We start from the raw sequence: 18,491 nt of genomic DNA on the forward strand, positions 1-18,491 counted from the left end.
TGTAGTCCAATGAAGTTTCGAAAATTCCAAATAATAAATTATACAAATGTTCATTAATACCTGACATCATTCTTGAGCACGAATAGAAAAATCTGACATGAAAACTATCAGGTTTGCACTTAGGGTTCCATTAAACACATAGGCAATTAATTGACAAAAACAAACATTTATTTGGCAAACACAAAAAATTTAACAATAATGCTGGAAGAAAAAGAGGCATTCAGAGCCCTGTTTTACACATGCCATGCATGCAAGCGTTTGATGTACAATAGAAAACTTAAGTACTTACAGATTTTGTACGATCCGCAATACTTTGACACTTTGTTGCAACAATTATGCGATATTCAGGTGCACTGACACGTCTTGACTTCTTTTCTTTTAAACTGAGCTCAACGACTCCAACTGGCGTGCTGGATTAGATTTTGTGACTTTTCGGATGGTGTAATACTTTTACTTTTTTATGATAGTGAAGACCGGAGATAAGAAAATTTTTGAATTTCTGATATCGTGTATCGAGGCCTTGAACGCGTCTCTATACTCAAGCCACTTTTCATATTGCCTACTAAATGTGGGTATTTAATTGTCGATAATTTTATCTCGCTCTTAGAAGAGGAACCAATATATTACTATTAAAACCTTGATTATGAACATTATTGTCCTTGTTAACTTCATTTTGCGCGTACATGGAAGCATCAGTTTAATTACGCAAGGCGTCACAATAATTTTCGGCCCTCGTTACCTTAATATTACCTACTTATTAATTGACGTCGTTACTTTTAATTTAGAATGATCTGCCGCCATGTTGTCGTAAATCGAAAGCAACACTCAACTTTATTGGTTTTAAAGGAAAAAAAAGAACAGATTTTATCAGTATCGTCGTCGACTATGCAGTATGCACCTGTCAATAATATATATCGACCTTGAACGCTATTATTTTCCAATCGGTGACGCGGAAAAACGCCAATAATTTCTAGAATCAAATCTCGAACTTGAGTCACTCGTAATGCAGCTTCGTATATCCGGTTCGAAGGACCAAAATGTAAATGCTTGCTTCAACTAAAAAATAATTTATTTATGGAATGTATGTAACTTGTTTATTCTCGTGCTTGTCTAATATCTTTCTTTCAACTCAAATAAATTCGCCATTCTCCCAAACAATCCCAACAATTATAGTCAGATGAACTGTCAGAAGTAAAAAAAAAGCGCTATTATCATTATATTAAGAAATACAGTAGACAAACTATCAACAAATAAAGCAGATGCTATTAGTAGGTATATTGCTTCTAAAATTCATATAGATCATCCATTTGCTTTGAATCGATTGAAAAATGAGTATTTCTGAAAGATTACAGCCCGAAGAGCTGCCAAATTTGGAAGAAATTACACTTGTATATGTTAAGATGAATTGGAAAAAAAGCAAGACACATTTGTATAAGAAAAAGAAATGGCTAGGAGAAAGAAAAAGATCAATATATGTATTACCTCTTGTTAAAAAATAAAAAAAGAAGACAAAGAATTAGAATGTTCTGCCAAACGACTATAAAACAATATAATCATCTCAAGATCATTCTGACCAGTAAAAAGCATCAAATCAGATCATTCATCAGATATTTAGGGTCTCAATTTCAAATCTACATATTTTGTGTGCCGACGGTAGTGGTTTGGTTAATTCCAAAAACAAAAGACTAGTGCTAAATTTATTATATACTTAGTATGAGTTTTATTACAAGTAATGGTGTAGTACCTACTTAAACAATTTTGTGGTATGAGTACCGATACTGAAACAATACAATTATAATAAGTAATACTCATAACTAACATCAACATCAGTCTTTTTTGGTAAAACAGTACTACGTCATAACTGCTACGTTCTAAGGCTAATAAAATGAGAAATATAGTAACATTAGATGATAATATTTGGTACAATAAACAATTCAGAGCAGTTCAAATACAATTTCTAACATAACAATAATAACAATATTGCAAATAAATTGTGAAAATATTGCAAAAAAAAAACCATAAGGCACCTTTCGAGAATACCAATAATGACCAAAGAGTGTAGTCATTTGGGATTATTGCTATTTTCAACCCCCTGCCCACATCATTTACAATTACGTCTTCTTTCTCAACCCACAGCACCTGCAATCAATGTAAAACCTCGACCCCATCCTACATAGTCTTAGGTATACATTATTAAACAGTGCAAGAGCATTTTTTTAAATCTATAGTAATGCAGATTTAATTGTAAGAAAAAAATTGAGCATTAAATTAAAAATAATACGATACTCTATAATTTGATTCAGCAAGTAAATTTAGTTTTTTCATGATGACAAGAAAAACTATCACAGGGTCTTCAAAATGATTTACTTTGTATCATTATGACCACTCTCATATGAAATTATAACACATCTGATGTAATAAATTTTCAAAAGATTCATTTTCAAATTTTTGTCTCCATAAAAAATTAGTAATAAAATTTTGGATATGAGCATTTGAATAGTATTGAGCCTCGTTACAAATCCTTAGTGCGGGAAACCAAATCGTTTCAAAGTTGTCAAGCAAGACGTTTAAGTGATCGTGGCGCTTTAATCCATCTTTGCTTATTATCACAGGATATAAATGTTTAAGTGATTGTAGCACATCAAACGAGCATATTTTGCTATCGATGTTGGTAACTAAAATCGAACCTGGAAGCACGATCTCTTGTATTATGTGCAACGCTACTGTGTTGGCGTTTTGTACTTGCTCTTGCACGTTGGGATTGTAGCGATCTAGAACTTGTAACCAAAACCTAGTAGGTATCTCCTTAATTTCGGCAATGCAAATTAAGGGAATAATGTGATTTTGGAAATGTTCTTGCGAATTAAGTTCTTTGAAGCCTTCAGGATAAGATTCGATCAGCACAATGGTTCCAGGACCACCCAGTTGCCATCTGGACAGATTTGTTTGAATATACTTATGCGCAACTGAAGCAGCAACATTGTAGACTGCATTGACAGCTTGCTTCTTCACACCTATAGAGATGCAAATGTTATAATCTCCAAACTTCATTAATCTTTACAATATTAGTAATATTACCTTTCTTTATTTCCCAATAGTTACGCATACATTAAAGTGTTAGTAAGCTTTCCCACAAAGACGATAATTTGTACTTACACAACAATTTAGTTAAAGCTTCGACGTCCGTTCCCTTACACCAACCTGCCAAAATTCGTACAATGTCTTTAAAGCGACATTTCACATCTTGGAATACGGACTGCTCTCTAATATTTCTTTTTTTGGGACACTTCTTACACTTCCATTGATACTGGTCAATAATTTTAGCGGGCATCCAATTCATAACACCCTGACATTCCATGTTATCTATTAGGTTATTGCAACGCTGGCTATGCTGGAGTATTCCAATGTTTTTCAACCATATTACTAGTTCGCCTTCGTGGCCGATAGCGAGCATTGGTCTAATTACACTTTTGAAATAGATCGGTTGGCTAAAAATAAAACAGAAACTATATAAGACCTAGAAGATCTAGATATAATTTAATAGATGCTCCTCTCGCCTCTCCCCCTAGATGTATCTTTGAGAAGTGTGAAGTGGAAAGATGGGTCTTGCTCCTAATGGAGAGAGAGAGCGCGCGAATGAACTTCCGGGTATCAATTTTTCCAACAATTTTTGACACATGCATAGAAACTTTGAACACAAATCTAGAAATCGAAGTCAGTTGATCGTCGTAAAAATATGGACTCAAAGGACAGAACATGAATTACACTGTATCGTTTTTAGATGTTAATACAACAAAATATGCTGATAAATGATGTTTAATTACGCATCTACACCAAAACATGTAACGAGAGTCCATTAACAGATTTTAATTTTTTTCGATGTTATATGTGGGCGAGTCCTGACTTTTCAAATGCGTGCCAAAGGCGGTGACGCCAATGAGTCGTGGGAGATAACGCGACTGCTTCAGATTATATAGAAGGCTTTGTTTATTTCGCAATCGTCGTTATTGAGCCTGCTGCATAGCTTAGGTTTTACGAAGTCCATGTTGAATTTGACACCCCAAAAAAATGGAGGTCATTAAACTATGATAACTTTAATCTTAAAAATGCAACATAACGCCACAAAAATTCCGATGACCTATCAATGAAACGACACAACAGAAATGGGCCATTAACCTCTGGTATTCTTAAAAATAACATGATATTACAAAAATGGGACCATTGACTGCCCTCAGAATACAGCATGATTTCAAAGAATGATAACCTAAAATATTACAATAAAAAATCGGATCATAACCGTTAATGACCTTGGGCAACCTTGAAATATGAAACCACAAAAATATTATTATTATATAGTCGCAGATCTCTGATGACCTTAACAATGTAACAATACATCGCACAACATTTGAGGTCATTGAAACTTGATAACCTTGAAAATGAAATGACTCAAAATGGGGTCATTGGCCTTTAATAACCTTGTGAGTAAAAAGTGACACCGCAAAATGGATCGAACTTTGGTAACGTTGACAGTAAAATATGACATCACACAAAAATTGACGGTGGCGACGCACCGATTGCACATCCGGCAGCAAACTAAAAAGTGCTGCACCCCCATTGGTCAAAAGGGCCAACCGACGAGAGCGTAACGTCTCTGATCGCAAACGTTTAAAAGCAGAGCTCTGCGAAGCAATTTCTGCTTTGACGGCGCTCACGAGATGGTTGTCAATCACAAAGTAAAGTAATGGGAAGTTAGCAGTTCGAGGAGAACCGTGACGCAATTGGTACTAAATCGCGGGGGAACTCGCGTGGAACCGTTAGACAGATAGCGCGAAGCGGTAAGAGAAGTTAGTTAAGTCGAAGTTAAGTTAACCACCTTTTATAGCAGGATGTATTATACAGGGCCGCCATTAAACAACTTTTTTATTTGAAATTATTTCACATATTTTGAAGCTGTGCGACCGCCATCTTGAATTTCATTAAATGGGAAAATAAGTAGGTTATGTGACACGTCATTAGAATGCTTATTGTTTAGGCACTATTACGATAAATACGAACAATAATGAAAATGTTTAACCCAAATATGGTGATTGGTGACTTTAAATCAAGTTCATATGGAAAGGGCTAATTTTATGAATAAAAGTTCATGTACGCGAACGCTTCGGTGCCAATCTACAGAGTGCTATAATTTCACGGTTTTTAAAAGTTTTTCTTTACAAGTATTTCCTGCAGTTTTTGAGAAATATTTGGCGAATAAACTGTAAAAATCAATGCAAACGAGATAGGTATTACGCAATTAAAACCATGGCCCAATGACCCTTTAAAAATCTTTATTTTCATTTAGTTAACTACAGAACATTTTTTTTTGCAATAACGGCAAGAGACTATAACTATAAGAGATCAAAAAGTTTCTAAACAAATCAGAAAAGTAATTAACAATCTACCATCAGCGGCTCATCAAAGAAACCTAGACAATGGAACATAACCTCTGACACAGTACCATTGACAAGATCGATGACGTAAGCAGTGTACATAATACTTGTCATGCCTTGTAAATAATCAACTTTGATAAAACATTTATTAAAAACATGTCACGTCAAAAAATAAACAAAACACACAGCAAAAAATCTTAAACACCCTGTAGATAATATACTTACCACAGATTCACATAATTTACTTTGCAGTAAAATCAGTAAGAAATAAAACAAGTAATGCACTCAACAACAGACAAATCAGAACTCAGAAGTATTGATTGCATAAACCACATGCACAGCATTGCATTAGGCACCCCTATAATAGTATTAATTAAAAACAATCAGTTTATTGATTAAAATAACGTAGGCCTGTGGGAGTAATGAAAATATGCGGGCAAATCTTTGCAGGGATAGAAATTGAAAGGATTTATTCACTTTCTTTGGCTTAAAAAAATGAAAAAGCGCTCCAATAAGAACGAAATCACAACTTAACTTGTTGAATGTTCAAAATGACACCGTGCAACAGGTAAATACTGACCTGTCAAATTCTTCCAAAGTTATTTTTGCATCGTTACACTTTTTGGAATTACATTCATACTCGGGCAGTGATTTGATTCGTCTTAACACTTTCATTATGGTGAAAACACTCGGCCGGTCTATTTTTAATTCAAAAATTACGGAAACGTCACGAACTGACAGGGCGAATCGGCCATGCTTGTTTATATTTACACACGAGCGCTCAAGACAGTGGTGTCAAATGGTGCGGTAATTGAAGAGGAGATATGTTATCTTTTTGTTAAGAAAGATATATTATTAAGAATAGACACAGGATTTGTTAAAATACCACAACTATTACAATAGTGCCTAAAACTAGTTTTATAAACTGCTTTATCGAGGATTTCGTGAACAAATTTTTGGCAACATTGGACACCCACAACTGTAATAACAGGTAAATTTAATTAAATGCCTTTTTATAAGTAAATCAAAGTAAAGTTTTGTTGTGAAATTTTAAAAAAGCTTCCGAAATAGCAGTCTTTTCCTCGTCACTTTGCAGATTTGCACATAGCTCGTCGATCTTCTTCCTTTGATGATTTAAAATAAATTTAAAACACTGTCGCATAGTTGCACCCGTATATAAAGTGACTAAACTCACTTGTTTCTTGTCTATCTCCGTAACGAAAGGTAAAACCGTAGTTATAAGCTTATGCGGTCCGTGGCGAGACCTCACGATTGCAATTCTCGTTTTCTCATTAAAGTATTTCGCGACGAAACCTTCTCGTATGGCTGCCGAACCGAAATCGCCGTGTAATTGTTGCACTTTTTTTGAAAGGGCCCGATACAATGCCGATGATGGAATAACGAGAGAATCATCTTTGCGTTGTTGCGGAGAATTTATTTCTATAACCATGTATCTGTAATGCAAAAGTAGATGTGTTTTATTAGCTTCAGTTGAATTTTAGGCAACGTACCGCTGTTTATGTCTCACCATTGTTTAAAGTATTTATTTAAACAATTGTGGTTTTTTGTTTACATTGTGCTGTATAACCTCACTTTGTGTCATGTGTCTACTGCGTATACCAAAGGCAATTTCATAGGGACTACCTTGGTCGCATAGGTACCACCATTTCATCATAAAGAAACCATTGATTATACGTGTATAATTTATTTTATTTTATTTTGCTTTTATTTTTGAGTGGGCGGGGTTTCAGCCAAGGTTGCTCTACCAACCCAACCCACTATACATTTACAAATATGTATATTCGAACCAGGGACCCTTAGCACCGCAGTCCAGCTTTAACTGAACTCCGCCACCCGGGCCGGCATCATTGTATGTGTATTACATACGGTTCAAATTTTATATATGTATATAAAGCATACAGAAACGGCAGATTTTTGAAAAAAAATTTGCAGCGCCGCAACGGCATCGACCGGACCCTTTATCTCTTCTGAAAGCCAGAAATTGAAAATCAAATGTTCTAGGTTTCATTGAACTCAAATGAATATGGGTCGATTCCTTTAGGAATATCAAAATTACTGCAAACAACATTTTTATGCAAATTCCTAAAAACCGACCACTATACTTTATACAAATCAACAAAATTAAACTAGCTTACAGTTACTGGCGGCAGTAACATTCTCTTCAAATTCGCGTAATATATGCACAGGAAAAAAATGGCAACGGATTAATTGTCTTTCAATTCCCCGGGGTATGCCGTTGTATACAACATTTTGTTTATCGCACAAGGCGCTGTCCAGTGGCGTCATTCAACTTTGAGGCATTGGCCTTTAACTAGCCGTTACTAGAAAGGAAAAAGAGAATTCTTTGTTCATCACAATGATAGTGTCAAGCTCAATGTATTTAATCCCGTTTTTTATTTCAAAAGCAGTTCGTCTGTTGAGCATATTTTTTTAAATTGCACACCCTGTATTTTTTTGTTTTTTATGATCCTCTAGACGAGGTGCTTCAAAATCGGTTTTAACACTCGGAAGTTCTCAGATTTCAAGATATTTGAAAACCAACCTAGGGAGCTCTCAAACGAAACAGTTTGGTCCTTTGATTTATTTGGTCGCTTCTATAGGTATCACATCCAATATTTTTACATGCAAGTATACAGTGTGTTAATTTAAAAGTGGCCAGTGGATATCGAGGATGTAAAACAATATAGAACCGTTTTAAGGGGAGCTTGGGGGATCTAAAGTAGTATAAGAATGAACGTCCTTACTATATCACTTCCTGCACCCCTTTGAGAAATGGATTAGATTGGAAAGTTCTTTAAAAAGTCTTGTCAACGGCACTCCGTTAGGTACCCAATATGGTGGGTTAGTATGAAAAATGCAATTATCACACTCAATCGGAATCGTGAAATAGACTATTATGGCAAATCTATTTATTATTCATTCAAGGTTAGTGTTTATCTCATTCAAGATTAGAATAGCACTAACGTTCATATTACTCTTTGTAGTTGCAGTCTTGGTATAATATAAAATGACCGTATTCTTTGTTGGTGTGGATGTTGGAACAGGAAGTGTGAGAGCGGCTTTGGTGTCTAGTCAAGGAAACATTGTAAATGTTTCCGTGCAAAATATTCAAACATGGAGTCCTCAAAAAGATTTCTATGAACAATCTTCAGATGACATTTGGAATTCGTGTGTCACCTGTATTAAGGTACTTACACTGTTGTTAAGTATCCCCACCAAATACAATCGTCTTTTTTACAGGAAGTTGTTCGAGGCATCGATCCCGAAACCATTAAAGGAATAGGATTTGACGCGACGTGCTCCTTAGTAGCGTTGGATAAGGAAGGAAATCCCTTATCCGTTAGCCCAACAGGTAAGTTTTGTATAAGGAGTCGAAAGGGAAATGAAGGTAAGTTTTAAGGGAACCACCAACAAAATATTATACTATGGATGGACCACCGCGCATCAAAAGAGGCCGAAGAAATTAACGCTTTAAATTCTCCAATTTTACGTTACGTTGGTGGGAAAATATCTCTGGAAATGGAAACGCCAAAATTGCTTTGGCTTAAAAATCGTATGAAGAAAGAGTGCTGGGATAACGTGGGTCTATTTTTCGATTTGCCAGATTTCTTGACGTGGAAAGCGACGGGATCTGAATCAAGGTTAGCCACAATTTTTGCGCGAGGCACTTCTTTTATTCATGTTTAGGTCATTGTGTTCGCTTGTGTGTAAGTGGACTTACGAAGCCAAGGAGGACTCGAACCCAGGTTGGCATAGGAGTTACTTTCAGGAAATTGGGCTAGGAGATTTGGTGGATGATAATTTCAGCAAAATTGGTTCAAAAGTTTGTTCTCCGGGCAGCGCAGTTGGAGATGGCCTATCTAACAGTGTTGCTCTTACACTTGGTCTACGTGCGGGAACACCTGTGGGAACCTCGCTTATCGATGCACATGCTGGAGGTCTTGGTTTATTTGGTTGTTCCGCTGATGGGATCAATTCCGATTTTAATTCCAGACTAGGTTTGCTTGTCGTTGCTCTGGCTTCTGATTGAAGATCTTGTAGGTTTAATCTGTGGGACATCAACGTGTCATATGGCCGTTTCGGACCGACCAATTTTTACACCAGGAGTCTGGGGGCCTTATTACAGTGCTATGGTTCCCGGTATGTGGTTGAACGAAGGAGGTCAAAGTGCTACCGGCAAACTATTAGACCACATTATAGAAACGCATCCAGCTTATGCTACCATGAAAACAAAAATTGGTGATATGTTAGTTCATAGAATGTGCGACAAGTGCGCGGTAATAATTTAGAGTTTTAGACATGTGCAGCAATATCTTAGTGATGTTTTGCGGCGGTTAGCCAATGACAGAGGATTAGAGTGTGTCGATTTTTTGACAACTGATGTTCACGTTTGGCCAGATTTTCACGGGAATAGATCGCCTGTTGCTGATCCAACTTTAAAGGGTGCTGTAAGTATTGCGACGTTCATTTTCCTATTCCCGCTCAGTTTTCCGCCACAAGACAGGTTGAGTGGTTGCGATGATGTAAAGACTCCTATTTTTATTACCACTGGATATTTTTCTATACACATACTAGGAATTTCTGGTCATTACTCACCTAATGTGGAAAGCTTTTCGATTTCGATGGCAGGAAGGGGAATTAATCTGATTCATGGAAACCCTCCTAAAAAGTTTTCATTGTTTTCAAAAAGGCATTTCAACAACCGATAAACAACATTATTTATCTTTATTTCAACCATTTTATTAGTAGTTAAGCATCTATATATTTGAGCGTATTTGAATCCGCAAATTTAATTATACCTATCCCATTTCGTACGCGTATACCTTCGATACGTTCAAATAAATTAAGCTGTTTTTAATTAACTGGGTATTTCTTTCCACGACATCGGAAAAATATAGGACCGATGTCAGACTTCAAGTTTTTAAGCGCGCTTCTTTTGAAATAAAGCCCACCTCAAACGGACGGGTTTTTCTGTAATTCCTTAAAATTAATTGTTACTAATTATACTCACTTGATTTGCCGAACGGAAGTTTCGGAGTTGACACCTATTGTCTCTTGAAATTTAAATGCAATCGGTGAGGTCAAGGTAGCAAGCTACTATCTGTAAACGCACGGTCTTCGAGTCGTAAACAACTTTTCTATACTTTTACTTTTATGATTGGAATCTAAAATCGGTTTTTAATTGCCTAATGAAGCTGCAACTGCAATCACAAATATTAAATCGGCATCATTTTCCCCATGCCAAGGGCTATCAGATGCTACAAAGCTAATTACAGTTTTTGAGTAACGATGTGTGCCGAACTAAAAACGCTTTTAGATACCGGGTGTTCAGCAAAGCTGGTCGACTTCACAAATATAAGTATACGGTGTGGTCATAACTTCGACTATGAAATTTCAAGGTGGAAAACGGGTGCTTCGTTACAAATTTTGTGCGTAAGAAAAGACGAGTACAAATAAATATATTACTTACGCAATAAGGCAATATCAGGGAAACCTTTTATGGGATAAAAACCCCGGCATACCTTTAACACAAATTTGACCAAATACAAAAAAATAAAAAACACTCCCATTGCCACTTTTTGAGCTATAGAAGACCGTTGAGAGATTTCCTAGAAAATTGAAAGTTTCCCCATAGGTTTTTTCGCACGATTAGGGCGTTGGCACAGTATAATTCCTTCTATAGTTGCCCCTTGCCAAATCTTCGCTCAAAAAGGAAAGCTTATTTTCCGGCGAACTCGCTCTGCAATTAGTTTTCTCCCTACCCTCACTCAAGTCGAAAGTCTCTTGGAAGTAAACCGCGTGTAAAGCGGATCTAGAAAAGCGGCGGAGCGGTGTGACCGGACGGAGTCATTGGATGTGATCCATTTTCAATAGAAAGTTTGAACCGAATCGGTCCTAAGGGTTTGTCAGTTATAGTGGCCGCAGACAGACAGGCACACAGGCACCATCGACTCCCCTAAAGCTTGAAGCATACTCGTCCGGATGGAATCGGCCCGGACCGGCCGGAAAAAATTCCGTGGTTGAGTACCATGCGCACACGTATCCGGACGGAATAGCCTCGGAATGGATTTTCAATACCGATCTGCCTTTCGGGCCAGTTCCGTCCGGTCCGGTCCGATTTCGTCCGGACAAGTGTGCTTCAAGCTTGCGTCTCTTTGCTCTGCTACGTATAATAAATAAAATGTGCTTATATATTTTTAATGAAAGCTATATTTTGCTTAAGGGGCGATAATACTCACGGCGCATTCAATTTTTGAGGGGTGGGAGATCATGGGTGGTTGATCAGGGGAAATATTCCGGGACCGAGTTTTCTGAATGCCGAATTTACCGCATGCGGTTAACTAGGAAAACTAGCTGTTGCAGAATTGCAAGAAAATTCGACCCGGAAATGTCTCCTTTAGAATATATACCCAGAAAAATATTCGCCTCCGGAATAATTCGCTGCGGAATATTCGTTTCAGAATATTTTCTCTGGTAATATTTGCTGTTGAATAATTCGTCCCAGGAAAATTGGCCCAGGGTATACAAAGCCCAAGAAATACTCGTCGGTGAAACAAAAGAATTCGGTCCATAATCATTTCTAGAATGTTCCGCACCAAAGATTTTCTTCAGAACGGGGTTTAAATTTGTTGGTTCTTTCGTGCACCATATTACCCATTTTTACGATCGAGAGGATTCACCATCCTTCAAATAAGAATGTCTACGTAATAAATTTGCTGCTTTCAGATATGCGGATTATCTCTTTCTGCCGACGAAGAAAATTTGGCTGTAATTTATTTAGCTACAGTTCAAGCCGTTAGCGTAAGTTTTCAATTTTGCCGCATTTTTTTAATTGTGTCTCAAATTTTAGTATGGGACCCGACATATTTTAGAAACCCTGGCAAAATCTGGACACAACGCTATTTCGTCAATTTTGATCTGTGGAGGACTATGTAAGAATCCGTTATTTATTCAGACACAGGCAGACGTCGCGAACCTCCCCATTGTGTTACCCCGCGAAAAGGAGTCGGTACTTTTAGGCTCTGCGATTCTAGGCGCTTGTGCCGCCAATTATTTTAAAGATATTTCGGATGCGATTCGTTCAATGGGTGGACGAGGTACTGTCATTAAACCCAATGTGCGAACTACCTCTTACCATAATAAGAAATACAAAGTCTTTTTACGAATGCTAGAAGATCAAATGCGTTACCGAGAAATGATGCATTAACTAGTTTCATTCGAAATTTGTAGCAGCTGCTAAACGGTACTCTTGATGTGAACGAATATCCGTTATATGGACTTGACCTGACTAAAAAAATAAAAATTAACCTTATGTAACCTGAACTCACATTGGCAGATGTAAATCTGTATTGGTAGCGATACAAGAATATTTTTATAACCCGTTTTAATAAAAAAAATGTCAAACGTTTTTCGTTTATTTCAAGCGGAAGACATTAACCGCCCCCCTACTAGCGATTTATTAGGATACCTCGCTGGTGGTATCACTATCACTTGATCTGCAAGTTTTGCAACGCAAACATCTCCAATCATGTGTTTAAAATTAACAATACAGCTCGCATTGGCAATTTTTTTTATTGCTGGTGCAAACGCTGCACCCTACAAGTCGAGACATGAACCGGCGTCCGCTAAAAATTGCAGTGACAGTGAGAGCGACGAATCGGCCCCTTTAATCGATCAGACACAGAAGGGCAAAGAAAATTACCGCATCAACGTGAAAGATTTTGTTTTGGTATGGGCACCGAGCGATATTTTACTCACCGCCGCCGCCCTTTTCGACTCGCAGATACTTGGGGGTGAGTTATTTGGATCCGATAGCAACGAAGAAATCGAAGACGCTTTGTTGGAAAACAAGCCGTCTCAAAATTCGTCGGCAATTGTAGATTCTAACGGCGGAGACAAAGTTACGATTAATTCGGCCCAAAAATCGAAAAGGTGAGTTGCATCGTTTTTGTACCGCGTTACTTATCTTTTATTATTCCCAGGTCCAAGTTCCGCTTTCCTGCTTTGGTAAATACTGGAAAGAAGTCGTAAGCTAGAAATTAACCATTTGTAAATGTCGAAGTGGAATAAAATAAATTTATTTGTTGAAAAATAACATGGGTATTATAAGATCACATTTCAAATCAAAGTCTTTTTTGGAGTTTCGCTTTTCTCTACGGATTCGGCTTTTGGCGGTTCTAATTCACTGTTAGGAACTCCTTCTTTTTTCTTCTTTATTTTCTCGACCATCTTTTTCTTTTCTTCCTTGCGAACTTTCAGTGGTACCTCATCATCGTCCTCCTCATGATGGCTCTCTTCCAAATCAACGGCAACTTTTCGAAAATATTCCTTTAATCCAGTTTTGATAACGTCCGCTAGAATATTGGCGTAGGTGGTTTTTAGTTCGGGCGATAAATCTTCGAATTTAATTTCTAACTTCGGCTTGTCTCCCGAACCTTTCTTAAATTCTTCTTTTGTTTCTTTATGGTTGTAAGCGAGCACGTTTTGATTTTCCATCGGTACTCTGACAATAAACGCCCTGGCAGATCTGATGGCACGATTTTGAAGTTTCGACAAAGACACGCTCCCCGATTGTATCACGTCATCCTTAACATTTAATTCTGGATGTAATTTCGCCAAATGTCTTCGCGCTTGACTGATGTCAACGTGATAGGGTGCCGTTTTCGATTCAATAAACTGTTCCGTTTCCACTGACTTGTTCGGATCCTCGGTCGCCGTATTTTCGTGTCGATTCCTGTGCCTCGACATCGGGACCGTTTTCGAAAGGAAATCCAGCAAACTCGCGTTGTGATGTGCGCCAGATCCACGCGACGTCGGAATAATGAAAATTAAGAAATTTTCCAAATCTGCCCGAATATTCCATACTCCCTCTTGACTCTGATTGTATTTCAGTTTATGCGAAATTGGGGATGATTGTGCGAGAACGAACGAAGCCACAATTAGCAAAATTACCGTGCCCATATTTTATCAGAAACGATGTTTATGGTTGGAATACTAAACTTAAACTGGCAATTTAAACGAAAACGAATCCGTTTTGTGGAAGAAAATAAACAATTTACCGTAATATACGGAGAGGTAACGCTTCCCTGTAACGGGATTACTTTTTTTAAAATTAAGTAGGTACCTATTTACTTTTTTTATGTACATATGCGAACTTATTTAACTGTGGTAGGTGTCCCGAGGGTGACCAGAACAGGTTTACCCATGCCTCAGTATCTACCACCACGAAAATTTTTGTTTCGTATTTAATAACCGACTGGGGTTCTAATTACTAAAACGAACACATGTATAAAAATTGTTTATTAATTAAATGTAATTGTAACAAGTTACACTGCTCAACAATTTACGATGTTGCTGATCCTATTCGTCTAATTTTTGATGCGAGGCTTGCTGCAAATCGGGTAATACCGAACCTAAAAATATATGAGTTAAACGCTTCCCAAAATAATTTATTTGAATAGTTTGGTACATAGTTTACAACAATTATTATAATTTAGATGGCGACTATCTAAAATACGTGTCACTTACGGAAGTTGTGAACTTTTTCTCACAATTTTTCGACATCGACCTTGTGCATCCCTGGAATACCCTTCCGTGCACTTTCTGTAGTGAAGAATTTCACCAGGTGGTAATGGATGATCGCTATCACCGTCTGTTATGATTTTCACTGGTATTAAGGAGACATTGGTTATTGGTTCAGATTTCGTTGTTTCAATCGGCTTAGGGGTAGTTGAGGACAAAACTGATTCGGTACTCGATTGTTGCTCACTGCTTACTTTCGTAGTACTTGTTGCATTTGATACATCGTTTGGGGATGATTCCATGTCTGGCGAAACACTCGAAGATGCTGGGGGCTGTTCGGATGTAGCTGGTACAATTGGTTTGATAGTTAAATCAGAGTAGTCGTAATTGTAGTCATAATCCTGTAACATTGTCTCTTAGAAATAATTTCAAACAACCCTCATTTACTTACGCCTAAACTTCCCCAGGAGTCGTCTCCAAGTACGGCAATAATATGAAAGTCTTTCAAATGCAGTTGAACATTATAATCCCCAGATTGCGTTTGATCAAACGTAGTTGACGAACGATCTCTATTTCTATGTCTGGGACTGGGAGCATTATAAATTGGGTCAACTAACAAAAAACTGATTACACAAACACAAGTGATCGTGAAACGTTTCATGCTGATGCGTTTTTTAAGGTTCGCGCAAATTGAATAGGTACCTGGACTGATCTTGAAAGAACTGCAATAATAACTGAAGAACTGTTAGTATCAAAACATATATTATTGGTCGATGACTTTAGAAAGAAAACTCGGGTTTAAAGGAAGGTCAGGGCAAGAAGAATTAAAGTGGGAGTTTGATTGAGTTTAGCACGGTAAACTTGAGGTCTTCGAACTTAAATTAATTCTTGGCGGCGTTTTTATCCGCGCATCTTATCTTACCAAAAATGTACCCAATCTGATATTTACAAATGAACTGGCGGCACATTAATTTTTTGTGTGCCAATTTTAGAAACTTAAAGAAGCTCAATGACCTAAACGGAAAGGAGTTTTTCTGGAATATTAAGTTTGTACAGAAAACAATTATTGTTGCATTTTAATCGGGATGATTTGCCGCTTAGGTGTAAAGAACAATATACAACGATTTTCTTACAAAATTACAACTTTAATTGAAAATGAAATTAGTTTAAGGGTAAGAACAACTTCTTTTACCACATCAAAATATTTTCATAAATATTGCTGTTTCAATTATAACGTCAACGCAGCTGAAGACAAAGAGGCTACCCAACAATATTAGGTACTTACAGTGTTTCTTCCTTATAGCAAGAGACGGGCCAGAATTGGCAATGTAGGCCAAGAAATAAGGAATTCCCTTTTGACAACTCCGTTAGTTATGAATCGAATTGGATGAAATTCACAATTAACATAGCTTCAGCCATACAATACGGAATGTCACGCTATAGACATACCCAGGAGCTCGGTTGCTATATTTGTTTAATAAACAATAGTCTGTAGGTATGTACGCTTGAAGAAAGAGCAATACTATCTTCGGCAAAGTTCACCTGCTAATGGCCACAAATGCGTAGCATTCGAACAGTAGACTCAGATGTTGTAGCCATTGCAGTATCTGCCTTTTCGAATGTTGAAAATATTCAATAACTTTGAATTGTTTTTGGAACAGAAAAATCGTAGGCCAATAGGCAACAGGACCTATGTTCTCATTTATCACAGCAGACCTGTAGATATTTGCCTATATTTCATTCTGTAACAGGTTCCGACACTGTATTATCAGTTTGGGGAGTAGGCAAGGAAGGGGCTTAGAAAATGTGGATGGTCTATCCTAATATTAACTGCATGAAGCAACATTTCTTTGAAACACAGTTATAATGGGTGTAGACTATGACGGTTCCTTTTTATTAAAAAAGTAGAGGATTTGAGAATACATCTCCAAAGGAAAATGCTTTACTTCAGCATATCAAGCAAGTTACTTTTCAAGCTCTTATATGGAAGCAATGTCTGGAAAAGCCTATCAACCAAGTAACCAATGTAAAGATATCATATAGTAGTATACACCATCACGTTCACATTTATTGGGTCAGTTTCAGCTCAAATACTACGTCTTTGTCGAAAAACCCGATATATTAAATGTTTCAGTTGGGAACCCTTTGTTTTTAGTACCGTTTTCGGCTGATTACAAAGAGATTTAAGGAAATCTATAAAACGGCCCCATTTTTTTTACAAAAACCGCCGCCGCAAGGACAATTTTCGACAAAATGTCTTACATACCTATACAGTGTGTCACAGGAATCATAACCACAGTTAATGCTTTTGGACATCATCGTATTAATATCAGCTAGATTGGCAGCACTGGTTGAAAAATGGTGGTAAGTATCTGGATTTTGAGCGGATGGTGAACTTACTTCCATACTTACATAGCCTTCCCTTGGTACTGCCTCTATGGTTACTCAAGTCAGGTAAACTTGATGACAATTGCAAGTGGAGCGGCTCTAATGTTGACCATGTTCGGTGGCGCCCAAAATATGGTTAGCTAGAACATTTTAAAATTGTTATTTGAGCAGCAATTTTGTTGAGAAAAAGTCCAAACGCAATTGCTCTAAGAATTGATACATATGTATGTATTTTTGGTAACCAACAATTTAGCCAAAAGGTGTCAAAATGTTTATTAATGAATGAATTTTGTTACAAAAAAGGACTAAGTATAGTCGATTAGGTAGTACATACCTAAAAAGTGATAGCTTTTTTGCCGACCTAAGCGTCTTTTACTAAAAGATGTCGAAACTGTTCCGTATATACAAATTTTGTTGGGCCAAAAACCAAACGTGCGTACATTTCGATCCCGAATAGTGAAGCTGTACCGCGCATTGCGAAAACTGCAGTTGGAAACAAACTACGGAACTAGGTATAGGTAAACAAACGTGTAACAAGTTTTTTAAAAATAAATTAGTTAAATGGGTGGTGTAACGAGGGGTTGGAACCGGAACCGAAAAGAACCGGAACCGGTTGCATTAAAATGCCCCTCACTGGGAACCGGAATTGTTATTTAAGAAGTTATGATATGGAACCGATACCGGTACCATTATTATTAGTGCCAAAGAACCGGTATTTTTCGGTTCTATCTCTCTTAAAGTAGGCACGTTGCGCTATGTGCGGGGGAATTGCGTTTTATATGCTCGTAAAATTTGATTCTGATGCGTTTTCTTAGATTTAATATTATTCATTTTGCTTATATACAGGATATTCAGCGAGGAATGGGACAGCGCGATATCACGGGAACGAATATAGGGTTAGAAATTCTTAAAGCTTTGTTATATGTAAATGCAAGCTAGGGCCATATATCTTATTTACGTAAACGAGACCGGTTGGGAGCACATATAAGTAAAGTTATCACAAATACCTTGTACTAAATTCCAAAAATCGAATTAAAAGTAGCGTATTCCATTTAAAAGAATTCAGTTAAGTAGCGCCACCTAGCGATGGCCCATTTAATTTAAAAACTTTTCACAAAATATTTGGCACTC

General features: G+C 37.2%; 6 protein-coding genes across 8 annotated transcripts; 2 read left to right on the forward strand and 4 right to left on the reverse strand.

Annotated features, from left to right (window-relative positions):
• Positions 1–1,676: 1,676 nt before the first annotated feature.
• LOC116175739 lies at positions 1,677–6,142 on the reverse strand. 2 transcript variants are annotated; one of them, XM_031494011.1, is made up of 4 exons: positions 6,010–6,142; positions 3,157–3,488; positions 2,743–3,014; positions 2,532–2,687 (listed from the first exon to the last, which is right to left on the reverse strand). In XM_031494011.1, the coding sequence occupies exons 1-4, from the start codon at positions 6,102–6,104 to the stop codon at positions 2,676–2,678; spliced, it is 711 nt and encodes a 236-aa protein (XP_031349871.1). In that variant the 5' UTR covers positions 6,105–6,142; the 3' UTR covers positions 2,532–2,675. The 2 variants fall into 2 exon arrangements, with proteins under 2 accessions (XP_031349870.1, XP_031349871.1); XM_031494010.1 differs by having other exon boundaries at positions 1,677–3,014.
• A 140-nt stretch (positions 6,143–6,282) lies between these two features.
• On the forward strand, positions 6,283–12,858 carry LOC116175738 (FGGY carbohydrate kinase domain-containing protein). Of its 2 annotated transcripts, none has more exons than XM_031494008.1 (9): positions 6,283–6,420; positions 8,435–8,637; positions 8,691–8,802; positions 8,851–9,091; positions 9,138–9,448; positions 9,492–9,696; positions 9,748–9,898; positions 12,177–12,251; positions 12,301–12,858. In XM_031494008.1, exons 2-9 carry the CDS (start codon positions 8,458–8,460, stop codon positions 12,655–12,657), a joined length of 1,632 nt encoding a protein of 543 aa, XP_031349868.1. In that variant the 5' UTR covers positions 6,283–6,420; positions 8,435–8,457; the 3' UTR covers positions 12,658–12,858. The 2 variants fall into 2 exon arrangements, with proteins under 2 accessions (XP_031349868.1, XP_031349869.1); XM_031494009.1 differs by having other exon boundaries at positions 12,177–12,245.
• On the reverse strand, positions 6,424–7,042 carry LOC116175743 (ribonuclease P/MRP protein subunit POP5). Its single transcript, XM_031494014.1, has 2 exons — positions 6,941–7,042; positions 6,424–6,883 (listed from the first exon to the last, which is right to left on the reverse strand). Exons 1-2 carry the CDS (start codon positions 6,958–6,960, stop codon positions 6,454–6,456), a joined length of 450 nt encoding a protein of 149 aa, XP_031349874.1. The 5' UTR covers positions 6,961–7,042; the 3' UTR covers positions 6,424–6,453.
• Positions 12,859–12,940: 82 nt separating the features above from the next.
• On the forward strand, positions 12,941–13,570 carry LOC116175742. The gene is made up of 2 exons (XM_031494013.1): positions 12,941–13,382; positions 13,433–13,570. Exons 1-2 carry the CDS (start codon positions 12,979–12,981, stop codon positions 13,479–13,481), a joined length of 453 nt encoding a protein of 150 aa, XP_031349873.1. The 5' UTR covers positions 12,941–12,978; the 3' UTR covers positions 13,482–13,570.
• On the reverse strand, positions 13,540–14,462 carry LOC116175741. Its single transcript, XM_031494012.1, has one exon. It carries the CDS (start codon positions 14,409–14,411, stop codon positions 13,569–13,571), a length of 843 nt encoding a protein of 280 aa, XP_031349872.1. The 5' UTR covers positions 14,412–14,462; the 3' UTR covers positions 13,540–13,568.
• Positions 14,463–14,777: 315 nt separating this feature from the next.
• Positions 14,778–15,772, reverse strand: LOC116177383. The gene is made up of 3 exons (XM_031496353.1): positions 15,424–15,772; positions 14,979–15,373; positions 14,778–14,863 (listed from the first exon to the last, which is right to left on the reverse strand). Exons 1-3 carry the CDS (start codon positions 15,631–15,633, stop codon positions 14,794–14,796), a joined length of 675 nt encoding a protein of 224 aa, XP_031352213.1. The 5' UTR covers positions 15,634–15,772; the 3' UTR covers positions 14,778–14,793.
• Between the last annotated feature and the right edge of the window lie 2,719 nt (positions 15,773–18,491).

This window comes from Photinus pyralis, unplaced genomic scaffold, assembly GCF_008802855.1.
Source record: "Photinus pyralis isolate 1611_PpyrPB1 unplaced genomic scaffold, Ppyr1.3 Ppyr1.4_LG7, whole genome shotgun sequence".
NCBI classification, from domain to species: Eukaryota; Metazoa; Arthropoda; class Insecta; order Coleoptera; family Lampyridae; genus Photinus; species Photinus pyralis.

Excerpts from the sequence above, each read along its gene's own strand:
- LOC116175739 (XM_031494010.1), bottom strand. The coding sequence starts at position 6,104 with ATGAAAGTGTTAAGACGAATCAAATCACTGCCCGAGTATGAATGTAAT. Across the intron at positions 3,489-6,009 it reads ACTTTGGAAGAATTTGACAG|CCAACCGATCTATTTCAAAA; the intron begins GTCAGTATTTAC and ends TTTTATTTTTAG. Across the intron at positions 3,015-3,156 it reads AGCTTTAACTAAATTGTTGT|GTGTGAAGAAGCAAGCTGTC; the intron begins GTAAGTACAAAT and ends GCATCTCTATAG.
- LOC116175743 (XM_031494014.1), bottom strand. The coding sequence starts at position 6,960 with ATGGTGAGACATAAACAGCG. Across the intron at positions 6,884-6,940 it reads ATGGTGAGACATAAACAGCG|ATACATGGTTATAGAAATAA; the intron begins GTACGTTGCCTA and ends TTTGCATTACAG.
- LOC116175738 (XM_031494008.1), top strand. The coding sequence starts at position 8,458 with ATGACCGTATTCTTTGTTGGTGTGGATGTTGGAACAGGAAGTGTGAGA. Across the intron at positions 8,638-8,690 it reads CGTGTGTCACCTGTATTAAG|GAAGTTGTTCGAGGCATCGA; the intron begins GTACTTACACTG and ends TCTTTTTTACAG. Across the intron at positions 9,092-9,137 it reads GCGACGGGATCTGAATCAAG|GTCATTGTGTTCGCTTGTGT; the intron begins GTTAGCCACAAT and ends ATTCATGTTTAG.
- LOC116175742 (XM_031494013.1), top strand. The coding sequence starts at position 12,979 with ATGTGTTTAAAATTAACAATACAGCTCGCATTGGCAATTTTTTTTATT. Across the intron at positions 13,383-13,432 it reads TCGGCCCAAAAATCGAAAAG|GTCCAAGTTCCGCTTTCCTG; the intron begins GTGAGTTGCATC and ends TATTATTCCCAG.
- LOC116175741 (XM_031494012.1), bottom strand. The coding sequence starts at position 14,411 with ATGGGCACGGTAATTTTGCTAATTGTGGCTTCGTTCGTTCTCGCACAA.
- LOC116177383 (XM_031496353.1), bottom strand. The coding sequence starts at position 15,633 with ATGAAACGTTTCACGATCACTTGTGTTTGTGTAATCAGTTTTTTGTTA. Across the intron at positions 15,374-15,423 it reads ACTCCTGGGGAAGTTTAGGC|GATTATGACTACAATTACGA; the intron begins GTAAGTAAATGA and ends ACAATGTTACAG. Across the intron at positions 14,864-14,978 it reads AGAAAAAGTTCACAACTTCC|GTTCGGTATTACCCGATTTG; the intron begins GTAAGTGACACG and ends ATATATTTTTAG.